The following is a 15,026-nucleotide window of genomic DNA, read 5'->3' on the forward strand; positions in this document are numbered from 1 at the left end:
AATATGATGTGCCGGTTGGTTGCCCCTGGGCGAACCAAAGTATGTATGCAAGGAGTACAGGACAAATGTAAACTATCAATGACACCCCGAAGAGAAAATCGTGAAGCACCACCACGTCGCTCTTGTTTTGGTCCTCAGTCCACACTCATTTGCTCAAGCGTGCCAAGAATAATAGTCTCGCTCATATCTTGGACTGGCGTAATTACTACTTGGACGTAAGATTAACTCATCGCTGAATCGTGACGATGTTATAAAAGATTCATACCTCATACTGATCCCCGAGGAGCGTTGTGAGCTCACTCGCATCAGCATGGGCAGATAGTAATCGAAGGACTCAGGCTCAGACCTCTAATTCTGAGAGTCCCAGCCGACCCAGCTGCGCGGCATGACGCGCCAGATCTTGACCTCTCCGGACCTTAAATCGTCGAGCTTGAAGGATTCCTGCTTCACCTTTTTGTTTTCGCGTCCTTGTTCCCAAGCTCGCACCTTTTTCTTGGTACCATCCCACTCCGCAACAACCGCAACGTGATCAGGCTTGCCGACTTCAACCGAGTATTTTGCGTGCATGGGACCGTGCTTGCCCTGGAATTTGGCGTTTCTGATGGAGATGATATCGCCAGGTCTGATCTCATCCGTCATGTGAGTCGAGGCATTTGCCATGTTGGCATAAACAAGAGCACCATAGGCACGGGTCCCCACAGGAAGTAAAACGTCCTTGAGGGGTTTCAAGAGTTCGTATACCAACGCTTGGGGCGAACCATCACCAACGACTGAGTCCTTCTTGGACGCAACAGCATTGGATATCTCAAGACCGAAACGTTCATATGCCTGCTCCAGTTGATCTTGGCGAAGACTGCGCGGGGGAGGCTCGTGTCTTTGATCCAGATTTGTATCAGCAGGATTCTGCGGATCAAAACGGATGGTGATGATTGTCTGCGAGTAGTCCTGGAACAGTACGTAGACATCCTTGGTAACTACAGTTCTACCGCCGGGTGCCGAAGTAGTGGACTCATCCGATTCGAAGAAGATATCCCTCCGGCCTTGGAAGACTGGTGGCAACCCATTTGGCTGCAGCCACCAGCTGGTGTGTTGAGCCAGGTCAACGTCATTCGCAACAAATCCAGACTCAACCGAGAGTGATGGCCGTCCAACATCCATCGATCTACGTCCTCCAATTGGCCTTTGGGCATCCATCGATTGTCGTGGTGGAGCCCTGCTCGGGGCGGCCTGAGAAGGAGGAGCAGGTGGGAGAGATCGGTTAGCAGGCGGTGGAGGCGGCGATTGATACGAGGGCGCCGTCTCTGGCGATTTGACATCATTTTCAGCTGCTGGTATGTTGTAGGACACGTTTGTAGAAACACTAGGCTGCGCCCCAGAGTACCGATAAGGATCATACTCGTCATCATCATCTTGCTCCGTTTGCACAGGGGCTGGCGGCGGAGGCGGCGGCGGAGCAGCTCGTGGCATGTCTGCTGACGGTCGCGCTGGAGGTGGCGGTTGGCTCGGAACAGGCGGCGGGATCGCTCTGGGGGCCGCGGCGGGAATGGGCGGAGGAAGAGATGGTGGAGGGGCCTCGGACACTGGTGAGCGAAGAGATGTGGTATCATCTAGACTGGAATCCCGGGCGTGCGATTTCAACGCATCTTTGTGAGGGACCGAAGAGGCAATATCCGTATCATAGTCTCCATCATAATCGGTGATTTCACCCTCTTCCCCGTTGTCAAGACGGCCTGGCTTCATGGGAGCGACACGCTCATCCGAAGTAGAACTTCTCTCAGGCGCTGCTCCTGGGGGAGGAGGTGGTGGAGGCCGGCTTTGCGATGGGGCAGGCGGAGCAGCGCCTGGGATTGGAGGCGGCCGGCTATCCCGCTTGCTTGGCAGTCTTGGTGATGTGGGAGATAGCTCATCCCCTCCAAATGAGCTCCTGGTACCAGGACGAGGAGAGGTTGGCGCCATGGTGGGCGAGGCTATGGGAATCGGAGGTGGAGGAGCTCGGGCAGACGGTGGAGCCTCTGATCTTGGGGTTTCGAGTGACCGCATCTGGCTTTCTGACAGTTCATCATCCGATTCCGATCCAATGCTCGGCGAGGTGATTGCAGCCGGAGGAGGTGGCGGCGCCGGTCGAGCTGTGGTAAAGGTCAGCTGGAAAGTCATCTTGATCTTCCGTCGTCGAACTTACACTCGGCTGGGACTGGAGGTGGCGCCGGTCGGCCTCCCGGAACAGGAGGTGGAGCCAAGGGGCTCTTCAAAGCTGTCTCAGAGTAAGCAAATCTAGATTCTTATGTAGTAGTTAGGTATACTCACGCTCGCTTGCCGTAGGTCGAGGACTGGTCGTAGCGATGGGGGTAATATCCTCACCAACGGGCGAATCTTGCTCTTCGACGTCATCAGCCTCTTCCTTGTGGCTTTCACGGCTCATGCCGGGAAGTGCCATGGCGGTGGGTATCGGAGGCGCTGGGCGAGGCGAAGGCATATCTTCCCGACCATACTCGCTTGAGCGTCTTCCGGCGGGTGCAGGCTTCTTCTTCTTGGTTGGGCCAGTAGAAGCAAGAGGAGCAGCGAATGGGTTATGCATGCCCATCATGCCTCCCATTCCGCCCATGCCGGCGCTCATCTTGGCCATTCTAGCGCGAAGTTCCTCTCTGCGTCTGACTTCAGGATCTTCCTCCTCCTCCTCCTCGGCCTCACCTTCTTCTTCTTCGTCCTCGTACCCTTCTTTTTCCTCGGCAGCTTCAGCCTGTGGCAGTTTCCTTGCAGGTGCCTGCGAGAGACGTCTAGACTGGCCATCACTCTCATCGCGCTCAGTCAAATCTTCTGGCCCCTCGGTGGTATCGCCAGCACCTGACATATCTGCCTCATTGCCGTCCTCGGGTACGCTCTTGGACTTTCTTCGTACAGGTAATGGCTGCCTCGGAGGAGGTGCTGGTTGGGCTTCATCCAGAGAGTCTGTGGTGTCTCGTTCCAACGAGGGTACCTCGGGATTTTCGATGGAAGCTCGCTCCGTGGGTTCCTGGCTTTCCGTACGCTTCTTTGGTGGTGGTCGTTTTGGCTTCTCCTTCTTCGCAGCAGCATCGGCGTGGCGTTGAGCAGCCTCCGTTTGCTGCTTCTGGAGGAGCGCCATACGCTCTTTCAAGCTCATGGGTTTGGGCTGATCATCGTCCTCAACCTCTTGGGATGGGCTTGCTACCAAGCCTGCCTTGGCTGCATTTTCTGCATTCTCGGCCTCCTTCTCCTTGATCTCGGGATCCTCATCCCTTCTATAAACCTTGGGAGCAGGCTTTTCGCGCGGCGGCGGAACGTAGGCATTTCTACTTGGAGGAGGAGCAACAAATGGCTTCTTGATGAAACCAGAACCACTGCCGGAGCTTAGAGAGCCCGGCTTGAATGGCGCAATGGGTGGGGCGGCAGGTTTATTGAATGCAGCAATGCGATCTTTGAAAGAGCTGCTGGCCGGCTTCTCCGATACTGGAGGAGGGCCGCCGCGGGCAGGTCCAGAAGCCTTGGCTGGGGCATCGGCAGTTACATCACCGACGGGCGGCTCTGATACGAGTGCTGCGGGAGCGATTGGCTCGACTGGTCTTGGAGCTGGGACTAGAACAGCGGGAGCTTTTGGCGATCGCGGCTCAGCAGCAGGAGGCGGAGAGGCCAGGGGAGTCTCTTCCTCAAGCTCCTCATACGTGGGCCTGGTTTGTTCTGGTACTGATTCGGGTACTGGCTCGATTTCGGGTTCTGGCTCTGGTTCTGTAGCGGCGGGCGGCGAAGTCGGGACAGGAGCAGGAGGTGCAGGCTCTACCTCCTTCTTCTTCGTTCTTGTTGGTCGTGGTGGTGCGACTGGTTCATACTTCTCGACAAAGTTGCGAGGGAAGATACCCTCCCGCTTCTCCCCGGAAGAATCGACGTATTCGCCACCATACCAGTCTGGATCATCAACATCAGTGACGGTGATGATCTGACCAATCTCAAAAGGCAGGTCATCCTCGTGGTTCGAGGTATACTCGAAGAGAGCCTTCACCCTGAACGGTGCAGCAGCCATGATGCCTGGGCGTCGATAGCAGACTGCACCTGTGTAGCTTAAAATGGTACTTGGGAGGTTGGTTGTAAAGTAGCCTGTGATGCCACGGACCTTTGACGGTATCCGATGACGACAGGTATTATTGCGATTTGACCGAGTTGTCGACTAAACGGTCGAGGGGGTTTGTTGTTGTTGGGAGAAAAAAAGACTACGGTAAAGTAATTAAGTACGTCCTGGATGCGCGTAATTCGAAAGTGGAGAGAGTATTAAGTAGCGCTGGGATCGTCGAATCTGGTCAAAGAGAAGACGAGGGTTGGTTTCTCGTCTCTTTACTACGTATGGTGCTAGATCGAGGCTGAGCACCAGCACCTGCACCTATACCTGCACGAGCAGCAGCAGCCTGTTGGAGCTATGGACGTCAGCGCATGCTGCATGAAATCCAATTGGAGATGGCGTACTCCAGATAAAGAGAGCTGGCGTACGCATGGACTGACAGACGGGGAACGCAAGAAAAGCAATCACAACGAACCTGGGCAGTAGAACGGCGAGTTTGTGGTGCCTGTGTCGGGAACTTTGAGGTATCAGACAGTGTCTCAACTTAAGCATGAATAGCCGTCAGGTGTCGGCGGTTTTGGTTTTGGGGGGGTGGGAAAGGATGCTGTTCGTGTCCCAGAATCTGGAGGTGCCTATGGGAGTGCCTGGCGACCCTTTGGGGATGAGGAGGGTGGCTTTGACATGGGTTACTCGGCCTGAAATGCTAAACTACCCCCCGAGCTCTGCGCTGCCCACATTGAGATGGAAGCTGGGCCCAAAGGTGGGAGCCTAGTCGTAGTTGGGCTCTTGGGGGGACCACCACGCGAACGCCACAATGCACTATGTCATCGTGGCTGCTGCTACCCTTCATACACAGTACGTTCTGGCGCGCCACGGGCCTGGTGGGCGGGCATCTCTACCAGCAGGGGGCTTGTCGCTTTCGTCCCACCTGTCGATCCGCAAAGAGAACATCTGAAAGCTCAGGCGCACTCTCAATGTCGTGAACAGTTCACCATTCTTCCCGTGCTCAGATTGCACATCATTTTGATACACCAGCTACTTATTTCCTTGCCTAGCATGGCCACCAAGGCTCCCAAATCAATCCTGAAGAAGCCCTCAAATCCCGGCGCCATCGCAGCGGATCAGGCCGCTGCCGCCAAGGCCCGCGAGGTCGCAGTCACCCACGCAAAGATTATTCACCAGCAGCGTGATCTCGAAGACCAAATTGGCGACTCCATTATTGAGCTCTCAAAGTTCCCTCTTGTACGCGACGCTTCCCACACCGCCAGCAATCCCGCGCCGTCCGATGCTGCCGCTTTCCGTTCTGGCATTCGCCTTTTCCAGCCGGGAGATTACGATGACCTGATCGAGGAGCGCAACGCTGAGGGGCGCTGTGGATACACATTATGCCCGAACCCGCGCAGGCGCTTCCCGGGCGGCGAGTGGAAGATCGTGGGCTCCAGCATCCTGCCCAAGAAGGAGGTGGAGAAGTGGTGCTCGCAACCATGTGCGAAACGAGCCTTATATGTCAAGGTGCAACTCAACGAGACAGCAGCATGGGAGCGCGCCGGCATCGACAGCATTCAGATTGAACTCTACGAAGAACCAGAGCAGAAGCTGGTCAAGGATATGAGCAATCTGCAACTAGAAAAGGAGCGAGACGCAGTCAAAATTGCCCGTGATCTTGCGCTCGAGAGGGGTGATATAAACAGAGAAACCCAGCAATCAGTGCCCATCGATCTGAGGGAGAAGACTACCGTCAAAGCAGCCCAGGAGCCATCACTGGAGGATCAGCCGGGCACCGACGGGCACCTCATGCTTGAAGGGTATAAGGTCAAGTCAGGTGAAAGGAACCCCAGTCCAATGGATATGGACGAAATCTAAAGAATCTTACGGAGGGATATCATTTCACAGCATAGATTGGCGTTTAAAAGGTTGCATATATGAATTCGAGATACCCCATAACAGTAGACTTGGCCATACAGCTTTGCCCATGCACGAGGTTGTCGAAAATGGTGCTCGTCGACTATGGGCAAGATAGACACCTCCAACTGACCAACATGTGAGCAGTTATGCGAAGGTATCGACCTGACCGCAAGAGTCAAACAAGTCCACCAGGATTCAAATGAAAGCCTGAGCAGTCACGTTCTCATGCGAGATGGAAGAGAATTGGCAATCAACCGTCGTCTTCGGAATCAACCAAAGAGTCAGGGACACCTTGTGTGGGGTAGATCTTGTCTCTTTTTGTAAGATCTAGAAAGCACTCACTATCGTCCATTTAGACGCCATGAAGCCGTGAGACCGTAAATGCCAGTTGCCCAATTCAACCATTCGTAAACCCTTTTCTCCTGCGCTAAAAAGACTTTTATGATCGGGGAGCACGGTCGCCGAAGCGGCGGGGGCGCTCGGTGCCCTGGGACTGAGTGACGGGGACAACGTTGACGGGGATGGAGTCGAACTGCATAGTAAAGTTAGCCAGAACTGTGGGGGTGTCGTGTTGCCAAAGGAAGGATAAATAACGTACGCCAAGGTGCTTGAGGAGGTCCTTGGTCTCGGTGTCGATGTCGAGCTGACCGTTGTCGGAGTTCTGGGCGAAGTCCAGAGCAGAGACCTCGGGAACGTATTGATCCTTGCGCTCTCTCTCCTCCTCCTGGAGCTTGAAAGAGATACCGCGGACGGGACCACGCTGGATACGCTTCATCAAGTGGGTAGTGTAGCCGGCTATGAAAAAAGCAGATGTTAGTGACCAGTCCCTTCGTGCCATAGTCGTCGCATGCCGGCTGTATCGAGACTGGGGAGCTTACCAATCTTGTTGCGGAGGCGCTTGGAAGCAATGATGGCGATCTCATCGCAGACACGCTTGTTGGTCTCGAAGTCCAGGGTGAGCTTGGGGTAGTAACGCTCAATGATGACCTTGGCGGACTTCTTGACGGTCTTGGTACGAACGCGACCCATGTTGGCGGTATTGCTGGCTGTCGAAAGGGCGAAGGGAGTCGGTGTTGGGCGTTGGGTGTTGAACGTTCGAGACAAATCGCAATCGGGTGACTTTGTAGAGTTGCAGCTTTCGACTGATTTTTGCGAATGTGCTTGTGGACTTTCAGACCCACATTCTTATCTAGGGCAGACCGTATCGGCTCGATTGATTGGCAGGACTGAGCAGCCACCCCACCTGGTGCCAGCTGGGACCTACCTTCTCATCATTTGAGAGTTGAAGACACCACCAGTATGAGCCGACATGCAATAGGATAGATAGATTGTAGGCTATCTTGTTTCATTGCTTGACGGTCGTTTTATTGATGTTCAGTCTCAAAGTACTCCAATGAATCTACAATCAAAAATTCTCTTGCCTCACAAACTGGATAGTCAATTGCTTCCAACAGGCTATTGCACGATACGCTTACTTTACAGTAGGACCTTGGGTACTTGCTAAAACCAAAGGCATGCCGAACATTGAATCTTGCTAGGAGCCATGGTCGTTATACTTTAAGACAATAACGTTTGCTTCACGTACTGTTTATGTTGAGCACAAAAATATGCCTCAAGATGAAATTCGATGAACACAAAACGCACCCATACACAGAGTTGTTTTTCTCTAGACTCAGTATTGATACAAAATGTACAGTACACATTTTCCGCTAGTGTACAGGTAATAGGCCTCAAATGACCAACGTATATACGCCGTCTAATTGCGCCCAATTATTTCTGCCTACAACTCGATCCCCTCCGTCATGCATGGCCCCTAACTGGTTACTCCTTTGTGATACCATAGCTGGCAGAGCTGCTAGTGATATGTCTCCTCAGCCGGCGGAACGATTGGTGCGTATGCATGGGTCTCTCCACCCGAATCTCGTGCCTCTCCTTTGAAGCATCTTCAAAGACTGAGGCTTCACCGACCATTTCCTTGTGCACAACTGAAGCATTCGGATCGGTGGCACCAAACTCGAGAATCATTTTTCCGCTCGACTCGATCGAGGCCCTTTCAGGACGCACGTACACCTTGGAACCTCCCTGAACGTCGGGAAGGAAATTGTTGAGGCCAGGAATCCTTTCTTGGGCTCCCTTGCCCAGAGAGGAAGTGTAATTGAAAGAAGTTTCACCCTCAGGAATCTTGGAGATGAAACCTCCCACACCAATCTTGGCTACCCAGCCAGACGAGCTCTGTCTTGGTGTCACAATTCTGGCCTTGACCGGAGCATGGTACTGTTGAGGACCATAAATGGGGTGGTTTTCGAGGTAGTTGTTGGTGCGCAGGTACGAAAGTCCGGCGGATGGGTGTGTAACTGGCGGACCATTTCGAGCATAAGGACTCAGAGCGATTTCGTACTTCTTGTTCGGGTTCAGTCTGTCAAGAGCTTCCAATGTGGTCGACTCAGGAGCCAGCGGAGCAAGATCCAAAAATCTGCTAACATGCTGGAAGAGCAGAATACGGTCGCCACGAAGTTTCCGGAGATACTCGGTCAACGTCTCTTCGGTAATATCGTTGGCCAGTGTGGGCGCCGGAACTGGCTCTGCCTTCTCACTCGCCAATGCGCTTTGCTCCTCAGTTAATTCAGAAGCAAGCTGCTGCTTCAAGTACTCGCGGAATTCTTGGCGCCTCTCCCGCACGGTATTTGACAGGTACTGCTCGAATTCGCCATCGGTCATGCCGGCTAGCCATGGTCCGCTAAACTTCCAGCGCACATTTTCCTTCTTCACCTTGTCCTCGGCGCTTAGCGAAGTCACGTCGCTGTAATCTTCAAAGACAGACTTGGCAGGCCTGGAGTCGGTGCCTTCTCGGGGCACGGTGATGTTCATGTTCATCTCTTGCCATTTCTTCAGAGTAATGGCATGGTCTGAGGAGGATCCAAAGTCGGTGACTTGTTCGATCGAGTCGACCTTCTTGACCTTCAGCAGCGGCAAGGATGACTTTGTGGTCGTCTTCAAGGGCAGCGGCCGCTTGAAGCCCCAATCTCCAACCGCGCGCGATGATTCGGGTGTCGTTACTGTGAGGTGGGTAGGGAATGGCGTTGTGGCGGTCGGTGACTTGTGCCTCGTCGCTTGTGAGAGATCAGTCGGTGCTGGAATGGGCGCTGGCATGGAGAACATGCGAGACGACCGGAGCAGGGCTGCTCCGGGAGCCACGCTCCTAGATGCGCTGGCGCTGGCCATCTCGAGAGACTGCCACCTGTAAGTATTCTTCTGCCGTACACAAAGAGACTGCGCTCGTGGCCGAGCTCTTACTCAATTGCAGTGGCCCTCTGCGGATGCTTATTCGCGATGATGCTAAACTTCCTCAAGAGCTCCCATGCAGAATTTCCCGGAGCACGGACCTCCTGATAGGTAATGTTCTAGCTTGCCTTGTAGATCTGCTGAGTTGGAACGAGTCGGGATGACCAGGGGCTGCCAGCTGGCAGTACCCACTAAACCTGTATAGAACTTTTTATCATATCTACATACTTTGGCTTGACTTGATTATTTCTACCTCAACCATTGTTAAGTCAACTGCATGTTATTATTTTCTATTGACGATATTTCCAAAGCTATTAGAGGGTCTGTATCAGACGTGCATACAGCATCATCGTGCCGACTCCAGGCAAAAATCACGTCAATCAATGCCTATTTAACCTGCGGCGCCTTCGTTGCTCCAATTGATCCTGTATGACAGATCTCACGATAGGTTCCAGAACTTGTATCTGTTCCCTGACTCTCCACTCAGCCCACACGCGCAACTGCGTGGTAAGTGGAGGAGGAGGTGGTGGTGGAGGAGGAGGCGGAGGGGTCATCAGACAGTCATTGCAAAGATATCTGCTTACCCGCAATGGGAGGTCTATCTCACCCTCGCCGGGCAGTCGTGGATAGCCGCAAGAAGCAAAACGTCCCCGAGTCCTTTTGACCATGGCGCACTTTCGGCGTCGGACTTTCTGAGACGTAAATCCGGTGCATTCTGGGCAAATTCTCTCCTGAAGTTCAATTCGACACATATTTCTGGTTTTCAGTAATGAACGGTAATGATGTCCTGGGTATGCTAAGCATATGTAATTATTTTCGCCGCTTATCTTCTCCTTTTTCTTTTTCCGGGTAGAGGTCGGACACTTTATAGTTCAACATTCCTAGCAGTGAATAACTTGAATGAAGTATGTTGTCTGATAAAATATCAGACTGACTGGATACCTCATCTGAGAATCTTTTGGTCTATCTATTCACCGCTACGTCAGGCTGCGGCATCGCGGATCGTCTCAAAGCAGTATCAGCAGCGTAATAATACTATATCCGATTCCGCTAAATCATTTCCTATTTTGATGATGTAGCTGTCGTAATCCTAGACGAGATAATATCGACGGAGATGAATCATGACACTATCGTCGATAAAGTCTTTCGACCTTTCCAAATTCCCAAGAAATTGGCTGCATGTCTGCTGAAGCCACGAAGCAAATGTCAGAGTCAGTTAGGATTTGATGTGCGTTGCTCCTTAAGATACGCTGACCAATTCGTTGAAGTTCCTGGCTCTCCATCGGGCCCATCGCCCTCCTGCCAGACCGAGTCGTTCCAAGCACCAAGTCCACAGAGATGCCTCATGGTAGGACGACCATGCGGGCAGTTCCATGGTTTATCAAGTTCTCCCATATGTCTCACAAGCTTTTCCATCTGCTTGTTTGAGAGTGATTTGCCAATCATGACACTGCTGCGGCAAGCACGCATGGCGAACATTTTGCGTACTTTTGACGGACGAGGTATGGTATTCACAGACGTGGATTGATGATCCGTGAGGAGAGAGATCAGCTCCTCGAGATCTGCAAGCGTAAAAGTCGTCTCCCGGCTCAGAGGCAAACTAAGCAGCTGGCAACGAGATCCGACTGGCTGATAGCCACTTTCATCGATACTGACTTGAAAACCATTGCTTTCCAGTGCTTCAATGTTTTCCTTGATGACCTCTTCTTCAATTGCGGTAAGCTCGAGAGCTTTGGGCTGTACAAGCCTCTGTGATTGTACCACTGTGGTTGCTTGCAAGCGCTCGAAGTTATATTTTTCGTCCGTTGCGTGCTGGTCGATAATAAACAGTTCGTCGTCCACAGCATGCCAGTCTTCTGCATCATCTGTATTCCTACTCGCGTAGCGAATCGCCAGGATGAAACCGAGATTAAATTGACCAACTATTTTCATCTTGTCAAAATCAGACTTTGAAATGGTCAAAGAAAGCTTCTCCTCCGCATCTTCACCTGAGATATCATTCTTCGAAAAGTCTGCATCTGCACCAAGTGTGGTATGCGAAGAATATTCATCGAGTGAGGAAAGAGCTGCAGCGATCGTGTCGGTATTGGTGCGAACTTTCTGCATAAATTGGCATGTGGCATCCTTCCGTCTCGTCATGCCTTTGACAAAAGTCTGCTGCCGTTTTTGTGACTCTTCAGCAGTGATCTTTGCCACATCCTCTGCACTGTCGATCATGTCACGAACTCTGTCTTCCTCTTGTGCCTTTTGCTCGGCTTCATCCGCAAATTCCTGCTCGCTCCGAACAGGAAGATTTGAGTTGGACAACTCGAGCTCATACGCATCGGCGCTGTCAGTCTCACGACTTATAGCTGAGTGGGCAGGCGTGCCTCTGCCAATGCCTGAAGCATGCGTCTCAATCTGTCCTGACTTCGCTTCGCTGATGGGGGAAGCAGGCTCTTCGTCTGCATCTTTGTCACTCTCTACAAATAGGCCTTCACTTGCTGCACTGGCAGTGCTTGGTGATCTGGACCTCCTCGGGCTTTCCCCAAGACTAGGCATTAGCCCGATACCTTCAGAGCAGGCGTGAGAGGAGCTTGATGCCGAGAACATTTGCGTCAAGCGACCCTTGAAGGACGGCATTTGCGCGGCTTTTTGCGCAGTACTTTGATCCTCGTGTGACTTCCCTGGGTTGGACCTTTCAGTTCGGACCTTTTTCGCAGGCGAGCCTATGATACTAGTAACGGTTTCACCATCTATCGTAATTGTAGCAATTTCAGGTGCGGTACGTTTAAATCTTCTTGGGCTCCATTGCACGTTTTTGATCTCGGATGTTCGAGAGGGTCTGCCAACACTTGGAATGGGAGACTCAGGTGTTGCCTGATTTTCGTGATCGATATCCACGGTTTCGGTACTTGCTTTATTTCGACTCAGCTCATCGAGGCGAGCTACAAAGCCTGCTCTTTGTGGTGATAACAGACTTGTCTTCTCGGGAAATTTGTGATCAAGGCTATTGCCTTCGGTTATCTGACTAGATCGGGTAATGTCAGATGTCGTAGAATCGATTGGCTTTGGTACGCCAGGACCCTGTGGACGATCTGTGGATCTTTTGTCCAGCCACCGACTGATGAAAGTTGGACCTTCGCTGGATTGCGCTGCGTTTGAATAAGAGGTGCCGCGGTTCTGCTGCTGATCTCCCACTGTTTCGTCTTCATCTGGGTTCTGGCCAGTAGGTGTGTCCACCTCGTCCTCATCATTGTGATCATCGTTTTTGGGGTTCATTGAAGTACTCCTATTGCTTCTGGGTTCACTTTCCACTGTATTCTGGCGGTTTACTGCTAGCTTTCTGGCAGCTGCCTGTTTTGGGCCATTGAGCTGTGATGCTGGGACTGAATAATCCTGCACCTCGAACAGGGCGATAAGTGACTCCCTAAGGTTATCGAGTAGTCGAGATTGATCATGCAGTAAGATGGTTCGCTTGTCTGGGCTGACGTTGACATCATACATGTGCGTGTCTAACTGTATATCTGCACAGATGAACGGCGATTGAGACGAGTTGTAAGATTTGTAGACCTCGTTGAAGACTTTGGCAAACTGAGGCAACCCACAAGGCCGCCCATTAACAAAGAACATCTGCCGATCAGGGGTCTGTCGACCTTCTCCGTGGGCAGGCCTGGACACATGACCGCGGATCTTGACTTCTTTCGTATTCGTTTCTTTTTTTGTCACCAATCGCTGGCTCGGGGCTGTAGTAGGCTCCAGCTCGAGATCCAGCTCAAGAGGTATGAGAACCGTCAGGGTTTTGGCTCCGAAAACATTGACGATATTTTCTCGTGTGGTGGCATTGCCTTTGGTTGAGAACAGAATGATCTTCTTGCCCTTATTGGGTTGCTGCGAAACAGAGAATTTAACCCTGGTCAAGATGCAGGCATACTGGTTAAGTAAGCCGATGACTTTGTTCCACTCCCTCTTGATATTCCGCTGCAGCTCACGCCGCCTGACTGGCAAATTGTTGAAAAGGTCCTCAACGACGACTGTGGTGCCTTTCTGGGCTGCAACGACAGACGTCCCTCGAAGTGTCCCAGATATTTCAAACTCGAGTCTGGTGCCCTTGGGAGCATCCGAGGCCAGGCAAGTGAGAACAGAGAATTTGGAAAGAGCACAAAGTGACGAAAGAGCCTCTCCTCGAAACCCAAAAGTTTCAAGCGAAGCGAGGTCCTCGTAGGTTGAGAGCTTTGAGGTATAGTGTTTCAAGGCCAGTGTTTCGTAGTTGTCCGGAGCGATGCCACCGCCATTATCCTGAACTTCAATGGAATCCAGCCCTTGGTTCTTGAAACGCACCTCTAAAGGATAACTGGTCAGTGTTTGTGGTGAAAGGGTCGGTATGACAAAAGACGCACCGATATTTGTAGCTCCCGCATCCACACTATTCTCAACCAGTTCCTTCACCACGGAGCAAAGGTCGACGATGACCTGCCCTGATTGAATTTGGTGGACCTGCAACACACCTTGTCAGTGATGCTTCTCGCTATGTCGCGCGATGGATCTCACCGTCCGGGCCTCGATGGCCTTGATGGTTGCCATTGAAGCTTGACAGTTCACCTCGCAAACGCTGTGGCGCGTTTGTCCGATAAGTGCAGCAGTTCGATTACCGAGGTGACATTTCAACCAGTGTGAAAAAAGAAAGAAAGAAACAGGAAACCTCAAATCTCAGACATGAGCGATAAATCAAACAAGTGCAGTCGAGGCTTCCTACGATTTATTCCTGCACAACGAGGCACATGCAAACAGCATGGTCCATTTGCTGTAGCTTCGTCGCGTCTTCCTTAATTGAAAACGCGTCACAGGTTGATGTGGCGTCATATGTGGCTTGACCCTCTAGGTACAGAGTACGCACCGCTAGTGCATCTTACATACCTAGGTCCGTACGGTTCTTCAAGTCCATTACCTGTATTGATTGTTGCCGCTCTTCGCCTCCTAACTTCCTCCTCGTACACTAATAGATGTCATGACTATCATGTCTTGACTTGCCATAATAATTCTTGTCACATTGTGCACTCAAAGATGAGGTTGGCATGAACAAGAATCACTTGATTAAAAACGCTCGTGCTTGCCTGTACATGATACTGCAATTATACTAGATCGCCCCAATGACCCATATACATATCGACATATTTCCAGAGAGCTTTCAATTCTTCGCCTTAGGTAAGATGGAAAGATTTAACAGGGCTCAATTATTGTAGCCCGTGGGACTGTCGAGTAGAGACATTTTCGGCCTGCACCCCCGTTCCCATGACATTTACTATGGACTTATTGAAGTACAGCATGAATCGATGTTGCTGAGAATTTACATGTATTGCCAACGACGCGAATCCAATTGCTCTGCGTAATTGGGTTCCGGCATATAGCTGTGGCTGCTCTGTAGTCTGGCCTATTGAGGGACTCAAGGCAGGAAGGCCTCATGGCTCCCCTCCTCTCTTAAAATTGTTTCCTTTTCCTTCTGGCTTTTGGCGTCAATCTTGGGAAAGAGCCGCACGAGGCACAGCATTGGCTTGCTAAATAGTGTGCGGAGGCCAAAGTCAATCGTGCATCGCGAAAAAGTCAATCTCTATTCAACACTGAAACAATATGCATGTGCCACTAGATAGTCGCGATCTGGACGCCAAGTATGTATAGTTCGGACTTCTTTCACGAAATCACCAGCCTCCTAATGCCATCTGACACCCGATAATACTTTAGTGATGCTGAGAAATAGGATGACCTACAGGTAATTAGGACTCAGGGAGGCGGGAAA

At 51.7% G+C, this 15,026-nt stretch overlaps 5 protein-coding genes across 5 annotated transcripts; 1 reads left to right on the plus strand and 4 right to left on the minus strand.

Annotated features, from left to right (window-relative positions):
* Window positions 1–348: 348 nt before the first annotated feature.
* PFICI_05640 (uncharacterized protein) lies at window positions 349–4,033 on the minus strand (the record flags this gene model as incomplete). The annotated part of the gene is made up of 3 exons (XM_007834221.1): window positions 349–2,126; window positions 2,180–2,251; window positions 2,305–4,033. The coding sequence occupies 3 exons, from the start codon at window positions 4,031–4,033 to the stop codon at window positions 349–351; spliced, it is 3,579 nt and encodes a 1,192-aa protein (XP_007832412.1).
* Window positions 4,034–5,122: 1,089 nt separating this feature from the next.
* Window positions 5,123–5,929, plus strand: PFICI_05641 (uncharacterized protein; the record flags this gene model as incomplete). The annotated part of the gene is made up of 1 exon (XM_007834222.1): window positions 5,123–5,929. The coding sequence occupies one exon, from the start codon at window positions 5,123–5,125 to the stop codon at window positions 5,927–5,929; it is 807 nt and encodes a 268-aa protein (XP_007832413.1).
* A 481-nt stretch (window positions 5,930–6,410) lies between these two features.
* Window positions 6,411–7,000, minus strand: PFICI_05642 (40S ribosomal protein S17; the record flags this gene model as incomplete). The annotated part of the gene is made up of 2 exons (XM_007834223.1): window positions 6,411–6,766; window positions 6,850–7,000. The coding sequence occupies 2 exons, from the start codon at window positions 6,998–7,000 to the stop codon at window positions 6,411–6,413; spliced, it is 507 nt and encodes a 168-aa protein (XP_007832414.1).
* A 792-nt stretch (window positions 7,001–7,792) lies between these two features.
* PFICI_05643 (uncharacterized protein) lies at window positions 7,793–9,193 on the minus strand (the record flags this gene model as incomplete). The annotated part of the gene is made up of 1 exon (XM_007834224.1): window positions 7,793–9,193. One exon carries the CDS (start codon window positions 9,191–9,193, stop codon window positions 7,793–7,795), a length of 1,401 nt encoding a protein of 466 aa, XP_007832415.1.
* Window positions 9,194–10,465: 1,272 nt separating this feature from the next.
* Window positions 10,466–13,816, minus strand: PFICI_05644 (uncharacterized protein; the record flags this gene model as incomplete). The annotated part of the gene is made up of 3 exons (XM_007834225.1): window positions 10,466–13,575; window positions 13,633–13,729; window positions 13,784–13,816. 3 exons carry the CDS (start codon window positions 13,814–13,816, stop codon window positions 10,466–10,468), a joined length of 3,240 nt encoding a protein of 1,079 aa, XP_007832416.1.
* Window positions 13,817–15,026: the final 1,210 nt, after the last annotated feature.

The sequence above is a fragment of the Pestalotiopsis fici genome (assembly GCF_000516985.1).
Source record: "Pestalotiopsis fici W106-1 unplaced genomic scaffold PFICI_Scf_3, whole genome shotgun sequence".
In the NCBI taxonomy this organism is placed as follows: Eukaryota; Fungi; Ascomycota; class Sordariomycetes; order Amphisphaeriales; family Sporocadaceae; genus Pestalotiopsis; species Pestalotiopsis fici.